The sequence below is a fragment of the Pteropus alecto genome, unplaced genomic scaffold (genome assembly GCF_000325575.1).
Source record: "Pteropus alecto unplaced genomic scaffold, ASM32557v1 scaffold88, whole genome shotgun sequence".
Taxonomy (NCBI): Eukaryota; Metazoa; Chordata; class Mammalia; order Chiroptera; family Pteropodidae; genus Pteropus; species Pteropus alecto.
Window position 1 is genome coordinate 17,656,829 of NW_006494611.1, and position 25,075 is coordinate 17,681,903.

The 25,075-nt window shown below is 35.2% G+C and overlaps 1 protein-coding gene across 2 annotated transcripts in view; it reads left to right on the plus strand.

Moving 5' to 3' along the window:
• Positions 1–25,075, plus strand: part of RNLS (renalase, FAD dependent amine oxidase) — a 243,391-nt gene that overhangs the window by 198,843 nt on the left and 19,473 nt on the right. For both annotated transcript variants that reach the window (XM_006925976.3, XM_025042342.1), the window contains one exon: positions 22,610–22,788. In XM_006925976.3, coding sequence (XP_006926038.1) covers positions 22,610–22,788 — 179 coding nt within the window. The remainder of the gene's footprint in view (positions 1–22,609; positions 22,789–25,075) is intronic.

Genomic DNA, 25,075 nt, shown 5'->3' on the forward strand with positions numbered 1-25,075 from the left:
AACATTCCACTTTTGTGTTCTGCGTGCCCTTCCCTCTGAGAGTGGTATTTTCTTTTATAGTATCGGCCTGAACTTGTGGCTGTCAGGCTGAGATTTACAAAAGATCTTTAGGTTGGCCAAGAATTGGTTCAGAATACAGGAGCCAGATGTGTAGGTGACTAGGTGTCGTTTTTATCCACTATTAGTGGTAAAGAAGAGGGAAATGAGAATCAGATGACTGTTTATGATGAATAAATGTAAGCTCTGAAATTCACAGGTCATAGATAAGAGCAACAAAAACTGATGGAGGCTGCTGTCACTGCTGCCAATTTAGAAAGAAAACAGCAAGGAAAAACCCTCTGATGGTTTTGTAAGTTGCCATGTATAGCAAGGAGGGGAAAATCAGCAAAGGTTCACCGGTGGAAATAGCCACAACCCCTCTGACCTCTCCATTAACAAAGGTCATGTAACTAGGTGTGTAGCTATTGTCTAATGAAGAAACTGCTATATTAAATGTAATAACATCCAATTTTTGCTGTTTATAATTATAGTCCTTTTAAGGGATGGTTCTTATGTCTGAAGAGATTTGATACCAGTTTGGGAGCAAGGAGAGCTAAATTGTTTTTGCCGAATTGGGGAGAAATTTTCAGACATGGGAGACATGTCTGAGACAATGGGGAGGGAAAGGAGCAGAGAAAGGGAAAGAAGTAAAAGGAAATTAGATGTTGAGAGGCTCTGGCTTGACCTGAGGGCTGACTACGTAGATTTGTAACTTGTTGGTTGTATCATTTACTTTGTGACCCCCTTTTGCAACTCTTTACAATCTCAATGTAGTTCTGGATTGAGCAATGGCTTTAAATCCATGGTTGCTTTTTATTGGGGAATTGTGAGGTCATCAGATAGTCCAGGCACTTTTTGGAATATCTAGGATAAAATTAGATAGGAACTTTATAATTTCTTCAGGTTAGGTTCTGTGCAGAAATTTGGAGTCAGATGACTATATGGCAAGCCTCGCATCTGTTTGAGAACTTTATCCTGAATCAAGACAGAACTCCTCATCCTCTGGACCTCAAATAAAGCAAGCTCGACTTGCTGTTTCCGTCATACCTGCAACCATGTCAATCTGTTGAGAGGGCTGCTGGAAATTGGAAAAAGGCTCTTTCTGTGGAACTAAACTGTTTTGAAGGATCTTGAAGTTAAGTCCTTACTGGGGTCTGAAGTGAAGCTGTCAACACCCCGGATTGGAAGCCAGGGCTCAAAATGATGTGCTCTGTTCTGCTTCTCAGACAAGTGCCTGGTTTTCATCATTCTGGAGGCATCTCAAAACCTTTGCAAGTTGAGAACAGTCTTGTAAAACTGTGTAACTCTCAGACAGCTTGTGAACCTCAGGTCCCAGGAGACAGTAAAAACTTGTTGAGCTGGATGTGAGCTTGACAAGTCTTCATTCTGGTCCTTTTTTATCTGGAACCTTTTTCATCTGGTCCTTTTTTATCCCAAAGAGGTGGGAACTTTCCTTTGCCTAGAGCTTCTTCAGAAAAGATTTCACCGTTTTCCTCACTGTTAAGAGTCCTTCCTCAGATCAATCTAAATGTCTCAAGGGTGAAAAGGATTGATATGCCCTGTTTGCAAAGTTGGCTGCTTTCTCTAGAATTAGAAACTCTCTCCTTTAGTGGGAATACATGCCACTATCCATCATACATGCTGTCCATCACTCAACCCCTCTAATCTTAATCAAGATTGAAAATAAGAGATAGATAGTAACATCATGTCATAATAGGAGTGGGTATTCAGTGCTCAATAAATATTTGCTGAGCCAGTTGTCCCTTATGCAGCTCTGAGGTGCCCTTCTCTGGTCTTGAAATAACATTCAGATTTAATGCTTCAGCACTAGTCACCCACTTAGGCAAGGTAAAGTAATGGCTACTTGGCAAATTGTTCATCCCTAAGGCAGTCTAGGTATCTGTTACCATTGCCCTTAAAATCATATGAAATGAATGAGCCCTCTAATTGCTGAATCTAGAAGCCATTGAAAAGCACGTGTGAGCTCTTGGCAATTACAATGATTAGAAGACTCTTTTTGAGGCTCTGCACTATGCCTGAAACACTGGGAATACTTAACTATTATAATCTCAGGGGTATTGCCAGTAAGACATGGAAGTTTTATGGAGCCATCTTCCCGAAGAGGTACAAGTCTTCTCAGTAACAATTTTACCATGGTCTCTAGGGAGGATACATCTGCTTTGAATGATGCCCTGTAACACAGACCTTGATTTCCAAGATTACACTTCAAAGGATCCCGCTGTTCTCTTTGTGGAAGATATTTCTTTTTAATACTTGGTTAAAGAACAACTGTGTTCCAGCTGAGATATGTAACTTAGAAAATATGTGATAAGTTCTGCAAATATGCCATTTCTCTGCCACAGTTTAGCAGTTATCTCTTTTTTACATCAGAGTGATATTAAAATGAAGTGATATCTTGTGTAGGAACCTTGCCATAAACGATGAGTTCATATTAACCCAAATTTGGTGAGTGATGAATTCTTTATTGTATTATCATGCATAGTCAAAAATAACCAATATTATCCAGCATGGTTCTGTGGACTTTGCAGTAACGCAGACCTAGTTTCAAACTGTAATTCAACACTTAGAGTGAACCATATCATATTGCTGTCTTGGTAGACTAAAATTGGTCAAACACCAGCATTTTCATGCGATTCAACCTAATAGCTCTGTGACCATGATTTTCTTAATCTCTCTCTTACTTATCTGTACTATAAGGTTAATTATGTCTCCTAATTATGAAAATGTTAATTATGAAATGTTATGAAGGTTGAATGACATAGTATATCCAAAATTCCTAGTGCCATGCTTGGCACATAGTGGGCATATAGTAAATGCTGTCTTTATGGTTTTTTCACATATAAATTATCTTATGGTTTTGTTCTATTAGTTATATAAACTTTCTTCATTGAGAAAGAGGAGAAGGAAAAATGCCAATAGTGCGTTTAGTTAAATTATATTATCTTTTTTTGAAAAATAATAACAGACATTAGGGTAGTTAAACAATATCTCATTACCTGAATAAGATGTTAAACTTAAGTTAGATGCCATTCTTTCTTATTATGGAACCTCAAATCACTTTTTGATTTCGAGTAGTTGCAAAAAATTTATACTACAGCATATCTGAGAAGTGTTAGACACTATCAAGTAAGCCACCAGCAAATCAAAGGGTAGAGACTAATTCAAGAGCAGGTTTCAAAGTCTGACTGCACAATCTCACTACAGGAAATCGCTTCATTACGTTTCATAAATACTTTATATCAGTTAGCATTATTAACACTGTCCAGAGTCACCAGTCCATCACTTTGCCCAGAAGTGACGTTATTGAGTCCATTTAGCCCAAAGAGCCCTTTAGTTTATTACCAGTGACTTTCTTATTATTAACTGAGCTGAGAAAGCTTTTCTATGCCCTCTAAGATTATACGTGGGCCCTGCTGTTTTTAATGATCATTGCCCCTACAGAGGTCATATATGTGCTTATTTAGGTAATGAGGAGAATCCATGTATACTGTACAGGACATTGAATTCCCTGCATAATATGAATGAATATTAAACATTGGAATATGAAAAGAATATTGCAATTTCATTAATATGTATAACTAACCTGTGGGACTAGGGGAATTCTTCAGTATAAAATATTACAAATCCATGTTTGTAAAAATGAAGTGTCTCTGAATTTAAAATATACTTTTTCTCACTGAATTATATTTCTGTTATACAATATACCTAGTGATTTTTTTGTTGTTGATGTTATAATCTTTACGTTATTTAATAAAGTCAGAAAAGGCATTTCAGAACCTTGAGCTCTGTTAAACCTAATCTACTCTTTTTTATTAAAAATGCCTATTTGTTCCTTTTCCCACTATCTATACTGATAATAGTAATTTCTCAGGAGTAGCTAACAATATTATAAAGATTATAGTCTCTTTGACTTAAGAATTTTCTCCAAAGTACTCAGACTCAATTGTGTTTTTTTTTTCCTGTCAAAATTTAACAGGAACAATAATTCCACTGGTCTTATTAGTAAAAGAGATAAGAATGTCCACAGTAAACCAGTAAGTTTCCCCTATGAAAAGGGCTAGAAATATTTTGACACAATCATAAATAAAAACTTCACTATCTGATCAGTCTCAGTCTCTCAAATTCAACATTTTATAATGTCAAGGCAAAAACTTCTCTTTAATGCACCAAAAAAACTAGAGCAAAGCTTTATGTCAAATTCTCCAGCCCAGAGATATATTTCATCTGTTCACAAACCCTTTTGAACAGTTACAAATCTAAAGCTGAACTCAATTACGCAACTACAGCGATAAAGTGATATCCTTAGAGGCAAACCAGTATGCTGGCTTAAGGGGAAAACGTTTCCCAATTCAGGAAAAGAGTCCAATGATAATACCACTTAACACACAAAATTTCATATAAGGCACTATGCTGAGTAGGCCGAAATAACAATGTATAATAAGGGACGGCTGCTTCTTGCTGGTGAGTATTGGGAAAGTGGAGCATTTCAGTGGACTGTCATCATAGAAAACCAGGGCTTTCTTACACACTGTGGAAGAACTCCAGTGAGGGCTGGAACACCAAGTGCGAGTTAGGACAAATCCTCTGCTCTAGGGACCTGGGTAGGGCCCAATTAAAGGACTATTGAAAACCTTTCGTTTTTTTTCCTTTTGCCAGTGCCAATAAAAGCTACAACAGGCTGAAAATCTCCTTGTGTCTCAGGATAAATAGATGTTTTCATAAAACTTGGGAGGTCTTAGCCAGAGAAAAAACTTCTTTCAAACAGATCCCAAAATATATGCAGTCCCACCAAATGTGGCCCCTTTTTTTAAATGAACAGAATCTATGGAATTTTAAAGGGATTAATGCAAGGAGCATGGAGGAAAGATTATTCTAGTCTTGGATGGCAAGTAGAAGTCAGAATATGCTTGTCAGAGTTGTGTTATTTTTTTTTTTAATAACTAGATATATTATAATCAAACTTAATATGTTCAGCACTGGCTCTTGATTGCCTGCTCTCGAAATTCAGAACATCTTCTTCCTCCAGTCTTCTCTGTTTCTGAAACCAGAGCCACCAATCTCCTATCTCCTTAAGCCAAAAATCAGGAATCATCCTTTGTTTCTTCGTTTCCTTCACCCCAGTATCCAATCTGTAACAAAATCATACTGATCTCACTTTCAAAATAGCAGTGAACTCACTTCTCTTCATCACCACTGTCACAACCAAGGCACCATCCTATTTTAACTGGCCTCTCCACACCTGCCCATTTTCAGTTCATTCTTCACATAGCCAGAAAGGTCTTCTTAAAACGTAGTATTTGTTCATGACACCCACTTTCCTATTCAAAGTCCCTTAATGGCACATAGAACTAAATCTCAAATCCTTATCATGATCTATAAGGTTCTGAAAGATCTAATACAAGGGTCACAAACTTTTTCCTTAAAGGCCAGTTAGTGAATACTTTAGACTTCATGAGCCATACCTATGGTCTCTATTGCAGCTACTCAGCTCTACTAGTGTAACGTAAGCTCTAAGTATTATATAAGGAATGGGCATGACCATGTTCCAATAAAACTTTATTTACCAATACAGTGCCAGGCCTGATTTAGCTCAAGGACCTTAGTTTGCCAACCCTGATCTAGCCCATGCCAATCGCACTAACTCTTCATTTCTTAGCTTCCTCAGCTCTCCAGTCACCCCTCTCATTCCTGCCATGGTTTTTCCCACTCAGGACCATTGTCTATTCTGTTGTCTCTGCCTAGTCTGTCTCAGTTTAAATGGCACTTCCAAAGAAGCCATTTCCAAATTCCTAATTTAATTAGGTTTTCCTTTTGTACTTTTTTATAGCACCCTATGTTTTAATTTTCAGTAACTATATATTGATTTACGTGATCATTTATTTAATGTCTGTTTCACCTTCAAATTATAAGGACCATCAATGGAAAGACTGAATTTACTTTGTTCATCTTTGAATCTCCAGGACCTGGCACAGCGCTTAACATACAGTAACTTCTCAATTAAATATTTGTTAAGTGAAAAATAAATTAAAGAGAGCTAATCAAAACATGAAAGAGGAAAATAAAAGATAACAATTTGGGGATCTCAGATCTGAAACATGAGATGCTTTTAAACCCATTTATCCCCAAGCTATATGATTTTAAAAGTTTCTTTTAAGTACTTTAAATAAGGTATATGTACAAGTCAAGGTAATTGATAGGCATACCCTCAAATCTTAATGCCACAAAGGTACTCGTGGTTGACACATTGTGCTTTACACAAAGTCGAATTCAGGTTGAGCAGCTCTATTTCTTATAGCTCTGCCATGTAGAACCTAAGCCAGGAAGGTCAGCATGGAAGTAAGAAAGCAATGGAGAAGACACACAGCTTTTGACAGTTGGGACTAATGACACACTTTACTTCCCCTCACAGTCCACTGACTATAACAAGTTCATGACTCCAGCTTAACTACCAAGTATACTGAGAATTGTTAGGGAGCATGTAGAATATTTGGTGAGCATGAATTATCTTTGCCAGAGAATGTAAAAAATAGTTCAAATATATTTAATAATATCAAACAAAATTGGCTATATGGAGGTACTATAAACCCCAAAGATTGGTATACTATAGAGTATGTATTTTACCAAATTTAAAAAGCTTTTCTTAATTAATTACTTCTTTTATAGTAATATCTTACTTAGTAGTAATCATTAGTGACTTACTCTCATGTCTTCCCCAGACATTTCTCTGCAAAGATTTAATGTTAAGTAGAGCAAAGTGCTCATTTAAAAAATTTTTATCTTTTGGCCATGATATTTCAATATACTCTATAAGTTTGGGTCATTCTAAAAGAATTCTATGGAACATTTCTTTTTGAAGTAAAGGATTAGAATCCAAAAATTGACTGTAAGGGAATAATCTTTACAAGGAACAGAATATATGTATGTTCTCTTTGCTCCCCAAATTATTTATGTCTAGATAAGTTATTCTTCAGTCATATATTCAATGAATATTTGCATCACTCCAACTATTGGCCAGGCACTGTTCTAGATCTTCAAGTGAATAAGACAGCCCTCCTAGTGCTTACATTCTACAGGGAACATTAAAACATAATCCGGGTTAATGATAAAAAGTCAGAATTCTTTGTAAGCAAAATTTCAACAATGTTTAACCTGATATTCGCTTTTTTCCTTATTTTATTTATGCAGACCTTTGAGGATATATATTTTGAAGTCTATGCAATAGAATGTTTGTGGAATTGGAGTACTGGTTTCTCCATGAGACATTGCCTTTTCATCTGATCAGTAATCCTAGACAGGTCTCTAACAATCCTTGAGTTACACTTATAGGAATATAAAAATATACCTTCTTTGAGAGGGACAGTAAGTAATAACTTTGAGGCCATATCTTCTCCATCAAAGAAAGTGGAAGCAATTTTCCAATATGAGATCAGTCTTCTGAGGTTTATCTTCCTTATTTATATAGCTTGCCTGAATGTATTCCTCTGGAGAGGTCTGCCTCACAAAACCAGATCTGCTTCTTGCACATTCAAATAAAAGTAGAAGCCTAAGGAATGATGGAGAGCGATGGACTCAAACATGGGTTCTTGGCCAAGTAGAAAAGTGCCCTGGCACAGAACTTCCTAAGGCACTCTGTAACAGGGATTCTGTTGATCTGCAAGGATTTATCTTTGCTGTGGAATTTAGAAATCTTGTCTCCTTGGTTTGCCACAATGGAAAACTTCAAGAAATTGCTTACTTTAAAACGGTCAAAATTATTTGAAAATACTTGGAATTTCCAATTTACTAGTTAAATGTGATTGGAATAATCAAAGAAGTCTCAAGTCCTGAGAATGGAGGAGTGGGGGGAAGCATTATCTAATATCCTATGTAATGCAGAAAGGCTTAGGAATCGTGAGCTCTGATTTGCACAATGCATGTCTGGGTGTGGGGGAATCACAGGTCTGCCTCACAGCCTCTCCTCCTACCCTCCCTCTTAAATATGTGAATGTGTACTTGCATATTCTCTTGTGTGTGTGTCAATTATGTCTCAAATTACAAATATGAAATATGGTTTTTTTTTTCATTTACAACTTATTTCTGTATAAGAAGGAAAGAGAAGTTTTCTATAGTCTGAATTTAGAACAACTTTTGTCAGGAGTTTGGAATGTAAAAAGAATGAAATTAAAAACCAGACCAATGTTGTTCAACCTTTTTAAAACTCCACACCCATAATCTTTATTAAACTAAACAGTGGGAGCCAGACACTGTGCTAAGTGCTTTACTTCTTTTATTGCATTTTATCCTCACAACAACTCTGTGTAGTAAATATTATTATATTTTTATAGATGAGTAAACTAAAGCTTAGAGAAATTAAGTAAAACCTGGACTACAGCCCAACCTTTGTCTGTCTCTATATCATGCTTCTTTGATAAAAGTAAAAATCTCTATTCTAATAAAAACTAATCTCTAGCCTAATAAAAACTCCTCAGGGAGACTTACCTCTTGCCCCACCATGCACCCTAGAACACACTGAGATTGACTAATACTTGGAGACTAGGCTTTTCTTTTTCACATTCCTCCCCAACCTGTACTTTCTGTCATTTGTATATTGAAAATAACAGTGACTTTTAAAATGTTTTCCGTAAAGATGAGATTATAATACTGAATGTGTTATTTTGAATTCCGATGACTCCCCTCACTCCCTTTCCAGATTTGGGTTAGCCAAATTCTCAAGCATGCTTCTATCACCAGCCCTAGCAGTCCACTTCTACCACTGCCACCACCAGCCCGCCATCGAGAGTCCTGGAAATGGAAGAACCTTGGAAACCTAGTTCTACCATTGATCACATGGCAGATGGTGTTCACACTCATGGCACGCTTCATGAGGATCATCCAAGTTATTAATTAGGGATCCTGAGAGGCCTACTGTCCTCTTACATTCAAGGTCACATATATCAAAATACGGGTAAGCAAAAGTAGTGTTATTTCCAGAATAAACTTGAATCCAACTTTAATATATCTTTAAAAAAGCAAAATATTTTCAATCCTGGGCATATTAATTTAACTATTGTTAGTTACATATGATTTTCCACAGAGCTGTAACACTTGTGAACTATTCATCCATTTCAGTACGTGAATCAAGTATCTTTGGTATGTCAAGAAGTGTTCTAGGTAATAGCAGAGCTGAAACTACACTAAACAACATAGTGCTTAAAAGTGGGATGGAGGTTAAGGCCCTAAAATCTAGAGCAAACTCAAGGATTGAGAAAGCTCAGACAAATTGAAGTGTTTCTATCACATGGTCTTGTGAATTCCTAGTTTTAGTTTCTTCTTTAAGGACCAGGTATTTCTGCCGTAGTGACAACATGAGTGGTTAGGAAAAGAATGAGCTTTACTTCTCAAATTGTCACTGCCACTTGGACCTCCATTTAGTAAATTAGTAGAAAATTAAAGCTGAAAGGGATCTTTAAAAAGTGGACTTGTCTAACCCCTCTATTTCATATACACGGAAGCTTAGGCCCAAAAGATTTTCTCAAAATTATGTGTTCAAGCTTTCTGAAGAAACTGGTAAAATCTAATCTCTATGTACTAGCAATATAAATTAAGATTAAAGACAGGTGGAAGAAGAATAGAGAAGAAAGAAAGGAAACTCATATTCATAGGACATGCGTACATATGCCAGACACAATACTAGATATTTCACATGTTTAGGATAGTTTAGGTAGGAAATGAGATAAAACTCAAGTCAGATATTTTAAGCAAAAAAAAGCGGGGGATGGTGGAATTTATTAGTATTGTTCTTGAAAAATCCAGGAGTAAACTTCAGACATGTCTAGATTGATTCCGTCAACATCTTGAAGCCTTAACTTCTATCAGTTTCTCGATTTCACCTTTTGCTGGATTGGATTCATTTATGGTGACACCCAGTAATACAAGTATTTCGGTGCCAAGTCACCAAAAAACAAAACAAAACAAAACTCATTTCCCCAAAAGCTCAATAATTTAATCTCATTGACCTGATTGGCTTGACTTGAGTTATGTACCCACTGTTGAACCATTCTCTATGACCAGTAGGTATGGATTAACTGATCAGTTTAACCTAGACCACCCTTATCAAGGCTGAAAGTGGAGGAGGGGTGATCCCCTAAAACAGAATTTGGGTATTGTTGCTATAAAAGAACTAGTGGTTGCTGAGCAGATGATGTTCCCTCCATGATCCTTATAACTAGCCTAGAGGTCATTTACTATACCATGTCATTTCTCCAAGAGATACTGGGTTTCTTGAACATATTAAGTAGATTAACAGGCAGAAGACCTTTACAACATTTGTGAACTGGTTTGAGTTTCTTCATGACCCAAAGCCAATCCAGTAGAAAAAGAAATATTGAAGTGAATTTGTGTAGCGAATATGTATTTTTTTCCTCCCTAGAACTAAGAGTAATTCCTTCCCATCCTGCAGGCCCAGTCCCACTTGTTATTCCTTACCCTTATATGTCAGCCTTTTTCTCTAATCACCTTATTTATTATGAAGTCTTATCTATTTTGAAGATTTGACTCAACACCTTGATTCTTTCATATACTCCACATTCAGGACTTGGAGATGCCCCTCTAATTAGTAGAAAATTATCACCAGTGGCCCAGCTCAACCTTGTTTCCACCATCTTGACCCCATCTTAAAGCCTCTAACATCTAGCACTCACAGGTATTGCGGAAATAGGCAATGTGTTGTTTATTATTTAAGTACCTTGGATTACTGGTAAATGTTATCATTTACTTTCTCAGCTGGCTGGAGAAGTCAGAACCTACTCTTCTGTGAACAATTTTCAGTTGTTTACTGTAAGATTATTTTCTGAATCTGTATACATTTACTTATACTGGAGCTATGGGGAAACATCTTCCGAAATTAGAAGTATGAACTTGGGGGAATGCTCATTTTATTTTCGGTTCATCGTGTGAGGTTTTACACAATTGTTTATATTTAACTAAATGCCTATCAGAATGGTTAGCTTATACTGAATTGTTTACAGGATGTCTGTGTGTCTTGTTAAACATGAGAAATCCAAACATATGTAGCTTGGAATAACAAGGATTACAAACATGCATGTGTATCGGCTTAAAACTTCCCTTCCTAGCCTTTATTTAAATGGCAAATGCATACATTCGCAGATATGTTAATATTCAGAGGCCTAGAAAAAAAAAGTCAAAGACCAGAAGAAAAGACGAAAACTAATAAGCATGTTAGTGTTTTTTTAAAGCTAGCACTTCCAACAAAATGATGGAAAAATTTCTTAGGGTCGCATATAGAACTACAGCTATAATTATTCATCTGTGAGTATTCAATTCTTTCAGATTTTAAATGTGCTCTTGTTTTGTCCAGTAGAGATGACTCCCTTCTATTTATTCAATACACGGAGGAAAGCTTACTCTACCTATCCACACCCACTAGGTGCAGACAGACAACATGGAGTCCTCTGAGAGAAAGATATGGGTGGGGGAGGCTTGGAACCAATGCATTTGAGTCTATGCAAAAAGTTATCAATAGGTTGGTGACAGAGATGTTGAAGCATTTTGGAAAAAAAATGTTAGCGTGTTAGAGGTACATTGAGAATCAAAAAAATGAAAAGATGGGGTAATTACCAACTTTAGGAAAAATGAAGGGTTGAACAAGACAGGATGTATGATTAAGACTGTTTGATTCTTCAGAAGCATTACTGTACATTATTATAATGTAAACACTCATTAATGATTTTACCAAAATTGTTGTGATATTGGTTGGGGTGGGGTAGTAGAATGAGGAGAAGGGTGATATGGAAGAGCTATCCATCATAGCAGGAAGTCAATGGCTGTTGCTTTAGGAAGGGTGATATGGAAGAGCTAAGTCCCCATCCATCATAGCAGGAAGTCAATGGCTGTTGCTTTATTCATTCATCTGTTCATCTAAGTATTCAACAAATACTGATTGCTTACCATGTGTCAGGCCTTGAGGTAGGTATTAAAATGTAAAAGTAAGACAGGATCCATAAGCTCAAGTAGCTGACAGTTTAGAGGGAAGACAGACAAGTAAATAAATAATTAAAATAACAATGGGATAAATACTATGATTTCAGGACACATTTTCCTCCCATAATGCATCATTTTTTCTGAAATTTACATTTCCTGTCAATGAAGTGGAAGGTAAGAGTGATGGCACAATAAAACCTTAGTAACTCTAATCCTCTGAAACGAAATGAGTCAGCCTTGATAGGTAGGTTTGCCAAATAACACTTGATGAGTACTTGTTGTGTGCCAAACTCTGAACTTCTCACTTTACATGGGTTTAATCTGCACAATAATCCTGAGGTAACTATGGTTACTAAAAGGGCAACAAACAGGCAGATCACTGGAAAAGAAAATACAAATTGGATTTGTATGTGAAAATACCATACTATGTGTAACTAACTGAAAACTAATAATAAAATAAGATACATTTTAATTAGCAGATTAGCAAAAATTACTCAGTGTTGGTAAGAGTATGGAGAAACAAGAGTTCTCACATGCTATCAGAGTGAGTGGAATTCTGGAGCACCATTTAGCTATATCTGGAATAATTTTAAATGTGCTTACTCTTTGATTCAGCAATTTTATTTCTAGGAATTCATCCTAGAGATAATCTCACATAATTGCAACAAAGATATATAAATAAATGTGCTCATTCGAGCATTGCTTGTTACAGCAGAAAACTGGGAAAAACAAAATATCCAGCTATGGAAGACTGACTAATAAAGCATGGTAATTCCATACTATTAAATTAGGTAGGTCCACATGAACTGATAGAAAACTATCCAAGATATATTAAATGACCAAAAGCAAGTTAAAGAACAATAGGTTTTAGTAAGAGTGTATTTCCATTTTAAAGAGGGGAGTAGATGTACAGGCTCATGTGTAGAAAATTTCTGGAAGGATACATAGGAAACTGTTGACAGTCATTACCCTGGGGAGTAGGACAGCCAGTTCTAAGGTAGAAGCAATACTTTTTTTAAATTTTTCACTTTATACCCTTACACTATGTTTGAGTAACGTTTATAAAAATAATTTTGTAATTTAAATAAAAGTAATTTTAAAATTCCAAAAATAATTTCATAGTATCTTTCCTTTAAAGAATTATACTTTGCATAATCATGTTAGGGATTCTGAGAAGTTCTATTTAAATTTTTAAACAGCATTTTAAATACATATTTGTCCAAAGAATTTCAGTCAGAGAGTGGAAAGACCGAATTTCTGACTTGCCATCCAGAGCTCAATCGATGTCTCTCAAAATTTTACTATACAATCAGGATGGAGAAAGGGATTTGATTCATTCATACTAAATAAAGCTTATCTTGTATCTTAATGGGGAAAATAGCACTTCAGGATTTTCTGTAAATCTTAGGTGGTATGTCATAGTTTTCTAGGAACAATTAGGTATGACATTCAACAAGAAAGGGGAAAAAAAAGACACTTTTAAACTTGAGTTATATTTCTTGTCTTTTAAAAGAGTACCATTTTACCCCTATCATTTCCTCCTTTTTAATAGATATTTTACCTTTAAAAAGGGAAGCAAGAGCTTGTCGGGTAATTTTGACATCTAGTTGCTGACAAGAATACAATTTCTCCATTTCTTTTTCTGAATCTTTTTCAGGCCAATTACCTTCTCCTGTCAGTTCTGTCTAGATACTGTTATCTTGTATCCCAAATGAGACTGTTCATTTAAACATATGTCTCCCAAATGAGACTGTTCATTTAAACCTCTTCAATAATTTCCATTGACTATTTAAAGCAATTGCTGTTATTAATTTAGTCCCCTACCAACAGGGAGATAATAAGGAAGAAAATAAAACAAGTATTTCTCCTCAAAGAGGATAAGATAAAAACAAAATAAGTAAAGCGGAAAACTGTGAGTAAAACCATCTTTTCTCTGTGTCTGGCTCATGCTGTCATTTCAGAAGTTCACACTTCTACAATCTTACTCTTCAATTAAAACCATAAAATTGTGTCGAATGACTATAAATACTTACTACAAAATTCATGGCTACAGATAATTGTAACTAATATAGTTGCCCATGACATGAGTTGGGCTCTCGTAGATGAATTTTGGCCTCATAATCTATACATACATAAGAAATAGGTTTGAGATTATTAAAAAGCAAATAAAACCTACAGGTGGTCCCTCTAAAAGTGAGGCCTAGTTCCTGATTCTGTGCCAGCAGTAGAAACACAGGACAGCAGACACACTGCCAAGGAGGTGGAATGTCAAATGGCAGAGTGCTATATGCTTGTTTGGGTTGGCTCTGCTTAGGGAGGCCAGAAAGGGAAGAGAAGAGAGACATCAGAAGCATCATCTTTACACCTCTGTCTGCCTTTCCCCTCCCCGCTCTTCTTTCTTCCCTTTTCCCTGCTATTCTTTCATTGAGAGTTAGATTTTTTTGTTGGATTTACTGATGTGATTGGTTTACTCTTTCATTACATTTGCTGCTGGAGCCATATGAAAGAGCTAAATTGTAATAAGAACTTTCATGGCTAGAAGGCAAGGCTAGTTGAGCCATTTCCACAAGGAGTAAAGAGTGAGAAACTTACCACTAATTTCTACTGCCAGGGGAAGGAGGAAGGAGAGCTGACTGCTACTACCCCCAAGCTGTGTGGCTCTCAACTCCTTGTCCATTTCCTCTCTTCACATGAGTCTGTTTTCTTTATTTGCACACACTATCAATACCATACCATTTAGCAGATAATGGTTCTCTAATTGTTTTGCTTGTGTGCCATCTCCCCCACTAAGATGTATACTTCTAAAAGGCCTCAATCCAGTTTCTCCTGTTATCGATAATGCACTAGACAACTACATGCTCATTTGATTGAATCAGTAATTAAAGAACCATTTTCACCTATTTCTTGAAGCTCTTGGCCTGTAGCTGTAGTGTCAGCCACTCCTTATGTTTCTTTAGTCTTTTACTTCCATGTCAGAAATGGAATCTAGAGCTGGCCTGAGACTTCTGTCTTTTGACAGACTCAACTTCTGTCTAACTTGAAGACCCAACTTCTATCCCTTGAAGATACTGCCAAAAATAAAGTTTACCAAACGGAAAAGTTCTCTCAGATATTTGCATGTGAATAAGTGTGTCCCAGTGAGTTCGAGCTTGTTGTGTGACTTAAGAATGTACATTTCTCATGTGATTAAATAAGTAGTAAATCAGAAATGGTTACAAATTTGAGTCAGAAGTAGGAGGAGAACATTCTAAATTAACTTTTTTTCTATATATCCAAATTTCTAGGATGATATAAAAAGGTGGATCTTCATTGCTTTAAATTCGTTATCCTGTATTAAATACTTAATATATCTTAGGATTTTTTCCCAGGGATATCTATTCTGATTCATTAACTACTTAATAAAAAAAATTTTAAACTAATTTGATGGATTTTATGCTGGTTCACTATTGTTTTCAATCATATGATTTTCCTTCTCCTTATTAGTTATAAACTTTATTTCTATTTTTTATCTTAATTCACCAACCAGTAATAACAATAGTTAAACACCATGGGTATTATAAGCATCCTTGGTTTATGCTGATTTTAGTGTGAAAAATCTATATTATTTTATTATAAAAAATGACATAAACTATCAGCTTAAGAAAGATATTCTATCTCATTTTAAGAAAGTCACCTATTTTTAATCTTTTTTCCCATGAATTGATATTAAAAGGATACCTTTTATATATATATTTTAATATATACCTTAAATATACATTTTTTTAATTGTACCTGTTAATGTGAAAAATATATCTATTAATAAAAGAGTGGTCTGTAGTTTTTCGTGTGCTTATATGTGTAAATGTGATGTGTGTATCTACAATTAACATTAAACTAGCTTGACAATTTTTTTAAATTACAAGTGAAGCAACCAGGTCCTGAAGTCTTTTTTTTTTATCTTATTGATTTTGTTTTCAAATTCTTTTATGTATCATGGTTTATACTGATGTCTTTTATGTTTAGTTAATTTTGATAACTTCTATTTTCCAAGAAAAAAATCACCCTGTTTCTTTAAGATCGAAAAGTTTATTAGCATGGATGTGTGTTTTATGGCTTTAAAAAAACTTCTCTTTATCTGATATATCCTATTTGGCAGAGAAAGAATATGGGGATGCTTTGACTGGAGTGGAAAAAAAAACAAGAAAGAAATAAAATATCTCCCCTGAGATGCCAAACCACATATCCACCCTCAAGCAGATTTGGTACCAGAATTCGTTCTGCCAGTATATTCTAAAAATGCAGTTAAAGTAGTTATGGGCAGTATTGCCCCCAGGACATCTAGCAGAAATGAAAATAAATCTCCAAAAGAATACTTTAAACTTAGGTCTCAAAGATTTGTCTCAGATAAAATTCCTAGGAACTTTAGGCTTACAATAGGAAGGAAAAAAAATCACAAAACACAAGGAAACACACCATCATGAGCAATAGCCATTCAAAACAACAAAAAGCAGAATCAAACTCAGAAAGACTGCAGATTTTGGAACAACTAAACATACAATATGACATATCGAATATGTTTAAAGAAAAGAAAGAGAGTTCTGACAGTATAACTAAGGAGAAATTGATCATGCATATCTAAAAAATAGAACTTTTATAAATGAAGAAAAAAATAATTTAAGTTTGACATCCAAAGGACAAATTAAATATCAGAATAAATGCTGATGTAGGGAGAACAATGAGAAAGATAAATCAGAAGAAATTATGAATGAAATCTAGCATAGAGAAGCTGAGATGGAAAGTGTTAAAAGAGATCAAGATAGAGGAAGGTAGAATGAGAATATCTACCGTTTCTCTAACTAGAGTTCCCTGAAGACAGAATAGAGAGAACGGGGAGAACTAATGGCTGACCAGTTTTCAAAATTAATGGCAAAAATGAGTCTTCAGATTCAGAAAACCCAATGAAGTTAAAGAAAATAAGCAAAAAGAAACACAAACCTCGAGATATGGAAGTAAAACTGCAGAACACTACAAGCAAAGAGAAAACAATAGAAGCATCCAGATAAAAAAGAAAAATTACCTGCAAAGAACTTGCAATCAAATTAAGACTTGACTTCTTAACAGCATCTTTAAAAGCTAATTTGGAATAATTTCTTTAAAGTGCTGAGAGAAAATATTTTCAATCTGTTATTGTATACCAAGGAAAACTATATTTCACAAATGAAGGTGAAATAAAGACACGTTCAGGAAAACAAAAACTGAGTTTGCTTTCAACAGAACCTCATTAAGGAACTTCAAATAAAGATAGTTTGGGAAGAGGGAAATGACCCCAGAGAGAAGATGTGAGAGCCACAAAGGAAACTGTGGATAAATATTAAGCAATACTAACGAAGTAAATCCTGGACAACAAATGCATGTAAAATCAGAGTTAAAATATTTTAAGGTTCTTATATAATGCAGGAGAAAGAAAAAAATGTTAACTTTTACTTTAATATGAGTGATTAAATCTATGGATAATCCTTAAAAATAGAAATAAACTGTAGAACTTCCAAAGTAGTAAAGGAGAAGAATACGATAAGGGGTAAAAGTGGTTTAAACAAAAAGGAGCCAAAAATTTTTGAATGAAGAAATGTTGAAAAGTAGAACAAATGAGAAGCAGAAAATAAACTTTAAGGTTAAAGGCTTTTCTAAATGAAAATGTTCAAAACATATTGTTAAAAGTTATCAGAAAATAGCAGGAAACTAGTAACATAGTTTCAATATAAAGCAAAAAGTTTCAGGACTAAAAGGAGAACTTGGCAAATTTATCATCATCAGGAGAGATTTTTTAATATTCTCTCAGTTACTAATCACAAAAAAAATCATAAGAATATAGTTGACTTAGAACCACACAATAAGATTATTCTAATGGATTTAGAATATTAACATTAAATATAACATTAAAGTGTTAGTTCAACATCTAGAAAATTTTATTCAAGCACACATGTAGTAACACTTATGAAAACTGTATGAAACTATTTAACAAATATTAAATTATCATACACATCACATTCTCTGACTCAACATAATTAAGATTTGTTTTAAAAATGTATTTTATTATAAGCAGCATATATCTAGATGTTATTTTCTTCACCCAATGTGGCAATATTTGTCTTTAAGCAAGTTTAGTCATCAACTCAAATGGAGACTATAGCCAAGGAAACAAGAGAAGGCTGAAACTCAGAAGGACAGCAATGGAAGAGTTAGGAAAGATCACCAAGAGCAAAGATGTGTCTTTAGAAACCAAGGCTAAAATGATCCACACTTTCATATTCCCTGTTACCGTGTACAGATACGAAACCCCAACAGTGAAGAGGACTAATGGGGGCAGTGGTGGAGGGTGGGGGGAGATTCACTTGAAATATGGTGTTGGAGGAGAGCTCTGTGGCTATCCTGCACCATCAGAAAGATGAACAGGTAGGTCCTAGAGCAAATTAAGCCTGAAACATCACCGGAGGCAAAACGACAAAACTGAAACTGCCCTACTTTGGGCACATCGTGAGAAGGCAGGATTCTTTGGGAAAGACAATAGTGCTGGAAAAGTAGAAGGCAGCAGGAAAAGAAGAAGGGCAAATATGAGATAGGTTGACACCATAAAAGAAACCATAGGCATGAGTCTGCAGGACCTGAGCAGGGCTGTTGAGAACAGGACATTGTGGACATCACTCATTCATTCATAGGGGCACCAGGAGTGGGGGCTGGCTGAATGTCACATAACACATACAAGTTTAACCTGTTAATGTTTGTTATGCCTGGTATGATCATGATCTAAGACAGTTTAAGTACTTATTGCAGAACAAATTTCAGTTTCTGTTTAGAGAATAGGTGACTTCTACAGCTTTTGCTTATATTTCACGCGAAGGCCTTCTATATGTCAGTGTTCTATTAATGGAGACGATAATGTTGCTGCTACTCCTAGCGCGGCTGTTATTGTTATTATCAACTTTCAGTGTCTTGACTCCTATACAAATTGTAGACTAAAAGTTCTGTCCCACTTCATACCCATTAGGATGGCTATTATGAAAAATAAAATAACAAGTGTTGGCAAGGATGGGGAGAAATTAGACATTTGTGCTTTGCTGATTGGAATGAAAGATGATGTCACCACTGTATGAAATGAAATGATATGGTGAGTCCTCAAAAATTTAAACATAGTATTACCATATGATCCAGCAATTCCACTTCTGGATATAACACCCAAAAGAAGTGAAAGCAGAGACTCAAAAAGATGTTTGTACACCCATGTTTATAGTAGCATTATTCACAATAACCCAAGTTGCTTCCATGGATGAATGCATAAATAAGATGTGGCATATACGTACAATGGAATATTATGTACCCTTAAAAAGGAAAGAAATTGACACATACTGTAGAATAGATGAATCTTGAAGACATCATGTTATTTGAAATAAGCCACTCACAAAAGGACAAATATTGTATGATTCCACTAAAAGAGGTATCTAGAGTAGTCAAATTTGTGGACAGAAATAGAATGGTGGTTGATAGGCTGGGGGAAGAGGAGTGAGTGTTAGTGTTTAATAGGTATAGAGTTTCAGTTTGAGAAGATAAAGTTCTGGATGGCAGTGATGGTTGTTGGACAATGCAAATATACTTAATGGCAGAGAACCGTACACTTAAAATAGATTAAAATGGTAAGTTTTATGTTATGCACATTTTACCACAATATAAAAAACAAAAACAAGAACTTTTCTGCGCCGATACCCAGGAACACTCTGCCACTGTTTCTAAGGTGTTTATAAGGTGTCAATCTTAATACTTTGAGAGAAGTCAACTCTGTTACCCCTTTCTAAAGTTGCTCTTACCACAGCATAGAGGTCAAAAAAAGATTATCTACAAATGCCTTATAGTTGTGTAGAACTTTATATTTGAAGAAAGGCTTTGATGTGTCCTAACCCATTTAATCCTCATGACAGCCCAATAGGTAAGTTGTATTACTCTCTTTTAATTCATGAAAGAAAGCGAAACTTGAGAGATTGTCTTATGACCATGAGCCTATTAAGGATGCAAGGGTTCAAATACTTATCTACTAAATAAAACTATTGATCTCCCAAAGTACAGAAATAATTGTCAACTTACTATGAACTTTACATGTAAAATGCCAAAAGCAAAGTGCTATCTATGCTTGTTAAACTGAATAAATAAAAGGGGGGGCAAAAAAGATAACATCATTACCTTCTCAGTGACCAAGGAATAATGATTATACTGAATTTACGCTCTAAATCCTATTAACATATTTGTGGCTTTTTATAATGCTGTTATTTCCAAACCTTGGTCACGTTTAAACTCTGGTTGGCTGTTTGTCTTTTTGAACTTTACCTTCTAAAAATACTCCTTACTTTGGGAGTTTGGGGAACTTTCCCTTAAAACTTATTGTTTTAGGTTGCAGCTATTCAAATTTTTATCTGAATTCTCAAAAAGTTTTATCTGATTCCAATAAAAACAAGTAGCCAGGTTCTTCTCTCATTGTTATGCAAGAACTGTTTCATTTTGGGTCTTAAATTTCCCTTTTTATTGCTCTCTTTGGAGTGGATGGCTAATGTAAATGAGAAAAATCTGGCAAGGAACCATCACTGCCCTTAGTAATTTTATGAGTTCTCCCTAGAACAAATGGCTGGGTCAGTGCAAACTCTGGATTCTCAGCACGCAGCTAGCATTCATTTTCCTTTGAAGCCTGCCATAGACAAGTCAGCTCAGAACCCCAACTCTTCTGCTCCGGAATGCTGACCCAGTAGCTTTCTCTGTCTCCGGAAAGATTTGGTACCTCGTGGAAGAGGGGTGGCATTGACACCCCCTTGCTGTGAACAAAGCCTCCCTGAATTTATTAACTGATAACATAAATAACTCCCTGCAGCAATATGCAATAGATTTCTCACTCTGGTGGTATTCTGGGAAAGAATTTGAGATTGTGCACTCTTTGGTCTTTCTCTCTGTGTGGTACCTGTAAAGTCTACACTGATAGGTTAAACATCGAATGTTCAAAAAGATGGTCTCTTTATTTCCTCTTAGAAGTTGTTCCAGCTACTGTGAGGTGAAAACAGTGGACAGTCTCCTCACCATTGCATTTACTGCACATATTCTGAAGTCAAATCTTTCACCTCATATAAAAATGTTTGGAAGCTCTCACTTCATTTTAAAATGCTTACAGCATTTTTGGGATGAACTTCCCTTGTGTTTTCCTATAAAATTCATAATCCAGGATTCTCTGAGCAGAAAGCAATGGAAAAATGAAGTACTTTTACAAAAAATAACTCTCACCTATCATTTGGGCAACAACATGGGAACTTTTTCTGATTTATTGCTTCTATTCTCATAGCTTACATTTATGAAGCACCTACTCTGTGCCAGAAACTGTTGAGTGCTTCACGTGCTTTATGTTATCTAATTCACACCACAGATCTATGTGGTTGGTACTAACTTTCTGAATTTATGTAAAACAATACAAAAGGAAAAAAAAAAACCCTGAAACATAAAGAGGTTAAGTGGGCACATAGCAAGTAAGTGGCTTATGTTAAATCCTTTTATTCTGTGTAAACCTGTACATACCTACTTCAAGTAGATCATTGTCATTAGAATCCCAAATTAAAGAATTTTCAGAATCAGACTTGCCAACCCTTGTCAGTACCTTTCGGACTTTAATATTCTCTTCTCTCAACAGAAGAGAGCATCAACTTTTATATTACTTCATGCATATTTATATTCATATCTATTATTGTTCCCCCTTCCCAACTTTCTCCTCTGCAGGATTTAAACAAATAAGTCAAACTCTTGTTAACATTCCTTCCAAGAGTATGTATCCTAATGCCTCAGTCACTTTGCTTTCAAATTCAAACTTTATTCAACTTCCCTATAGTCTACTAAAGAATGAAAGATACGAAGCAGACACTCATTATTTGTAATTGTGAAATATAATGGTAAAGATGGAAAGTAGCTCCGTGTTATAAATGAGGCAGACTTATTTTTAATGCTGTTTAAAAGATAAAGGAAAATGTTATGAGGCGAGGCTGTTTTTAGAGAGAAGCTTGATTTTTTTTCAAAGTGGTAAAGATATTTTATGCTGGCATTGAGTATTTTTGACAAAATATTTTGTAATCTATTTAACAACAACAACAAAGAATAAGTATTTCTTGAACATCTACTTTGTCCTTAGAATTTAAGGAGGATATAGGCTAAGTATAAGAAATGGCTCCTGCCCTCAAGAGTTTATCATTTAGTGAATATGAGAAGATGAACATACCAATAAATTTAATTATATCCAAGGCGATATGTATTACGTGCTCTTCTTATCGTTCCTTCTGGCTCTTCAGCAAGACCTAAACATTTGTTCTCTAAACTACATCATGAATTCTTCTTCCTCTTCAGACAAGCTTGATTTTGAATTTCAGAAAAAGCTTAGTTTTATGTTTCGGAGATTAGAATCTGTTTTCCCTCTATTTATTGTCTGGTTATTGTGATCGAGTCTTAAACCTAGATTGAAATGCTGAGAGACCCTCCCATGTTATCCACTTTAAGATGTGTCTTTATGTTTCTCTTACAGAAGCATCATCAGAAATCGGGCCTTCCCTTGTGATTCACACCACTGTCCCATTTGGAGTTACATACTTGGAACACAGCATCGAGAATGTACAGGAGTTAATCTTCCAGCAGCTGGAAACCGTTTTGCCAGGTCTGCCTCGGCCAGTTGCTACCAAATGCCAGAAATGGAGATATTCACAGGTAATCAGAGAATCCAGTAGTATGAGGACCATTTTCTTAATAAATAAGCAGCACCGATCTTACTTTTTCCTCATCCTTTGCCTACTATTTAAGTGTAAACTACAGGTTTTATTATCTTGTTATTTTTCAATAAGAGATGCATACAATTTCCCCCAATGTTCAAATTCTAGTATCTCAAGACTTACACACCCTGAAAATCTGGGTGTATAAGCAAGACAGGTTACATATCAAAATGCAGCTGTTTCTCTGGGGTTTTTCTAAATAAGTACTGTGGTTATATAGAAACCACTATAACCTCCCAAATTTTTGCAATATGTCAAATTAACCTTGTAAGTGTATTTTGCTACCACAATTTTCATTTTTATTAAGTTCCCACTTTGGTTTTGACTGCTGCCAGCAGAGCTCTTTGGGGCAGAAAGATGAATACCTGTATAGATCAGTTACTTGAGCTGTTTCTCAGGGTTAGATAAACCTCCTGATCGCTGTACTAGTTCAGATTTAAAGCTCTTTAAACTAAGTAAATGTTGACTTTTCTGAAAGCCTGTGCATATTCCAGTAGAAGTTTGTGAGTATTCCTAGAAAAAGTCTTTTGATCTGTAAACTCTGTTGTGAAGTCACTTGAGGACAATGGAACAAATGGCAGAACGGAAATGAAGCAGTGAGTTGTCTATTTTTCCCTAAGATTTCTGAGTCCATTGATGAATTGATTTATCAGTATTTTTGGTTATCTAAGCCATGAAGCTTTCAGAAAAAGTGGTGTTGTGAGAAATCTCAGCAGAAATTGTATACTTTAAAGTGCTTTCCAAAATCAGAGGAAATGGGAAATCATAAATTACTCCATAAAACTGGTCTATATGTTTACCCATATCTTCTCAAGTTAAATTATACAATGAACCTTTGGGGAAAATATTTACTTAAACATGTCATAGTCACCTTAGCAGACTTTACTTTTTCCTTTTAAAAGCATTGAAAAGTCTCAATACCTAATGTCTTTAAATGATATTTAACTCAATTTTAGGTTAACTTGAAAAAGAAGACAGAGAAATAATCTTCTTAATATAATTTGAAGCTAAATATATTACACAGCAACTCACTTTGCAACTTATAAATGTTTCTTTTAAAAAAAAACAATAGTTTGTGAGTTTTTTTCTTGTGGCTTCCTTAAAATAATTTATTAGTAAATCAAAATTATGAATTAAAATCTACTTATTTCTTAAAATTTAATGTTATAGAAATAGATTTGACCTTACCACAAAAAGACCTATTCAAAGTTGTATAATATCACAAAATTTAATTAAAATGTTTTGACACAAAGTACATCCAAACCCTAGCAATGATTTTTATTACAATTTGGATGTTTTCTCTTGAAACTATTTTAGTACATTTACAGCTCTGTAGTCATGAAATCTACATTGGTTGCAAAGCCTGAAACAGAATAAGTTGGCATTTGACCTTATAAATTTGCATTTTCCGCTATTCATATATTTTGCATAGTACCTTGAGCATCATTTTACAAAACATAACATTATCATTAATGTCAGAAATCTTACCCACATAGTGAGATCGATCGATTGATTGATCAATTGATCGATTGATCAATAGATATAGATAATCTCCCACATCACCTTAGAAAAAGAAATAATTAATGAGAGGTTCAGAGACTTAATAACAAGTTAGCTAGTTAGTTTTCAATTATTATTCCCAAGAGAACATTTTTCCAATGCTTGTAAAAGGTGATATTAACCTTTGAAATTTCACATAAATGCGTGCACCCCTCTTTCCTTGCCATCCCAGGATACGTTATCAATGATTTCATAAATATTTGTGTTTCAGTATGGTCTAATATAGAACTTAAACTAAATGGCAGAATGGTATAGAAAAAAGAACAAAAGAAGAAACAGGAACAAACTACTGATTTTGATGTTGCCCTTATTTCTAATTAAAGCTTCAGTCCCCTTGCAAGGGAAATCTCACCCTTTTTTCCAGCCTGAGTCCTACCCTATGTTCCCTTTCTTTTCTTCCTCCTCCTGTCCTGCTCCACCAAATCTCCTGTTTTTCACACTCCACCCTTTTTCTTTTCTTCTCTCTCTCCCTGACAAACAAGTGATAGAGCCCTTCAAACCCTCGTTTTGTGAAATCCTAGATATACCACAGAACTGATGTCTCCTGTCCCGGGCAGCCGTGGGTGGTGTTGAGTCCCTTGGACTTAACTTTTTATCTCCATTCTTTTTTACTGTTCTTCCTTTCTCTCTCTCTCTCTCTCTCTCTCTCTCTGTTTGTTTGGTTT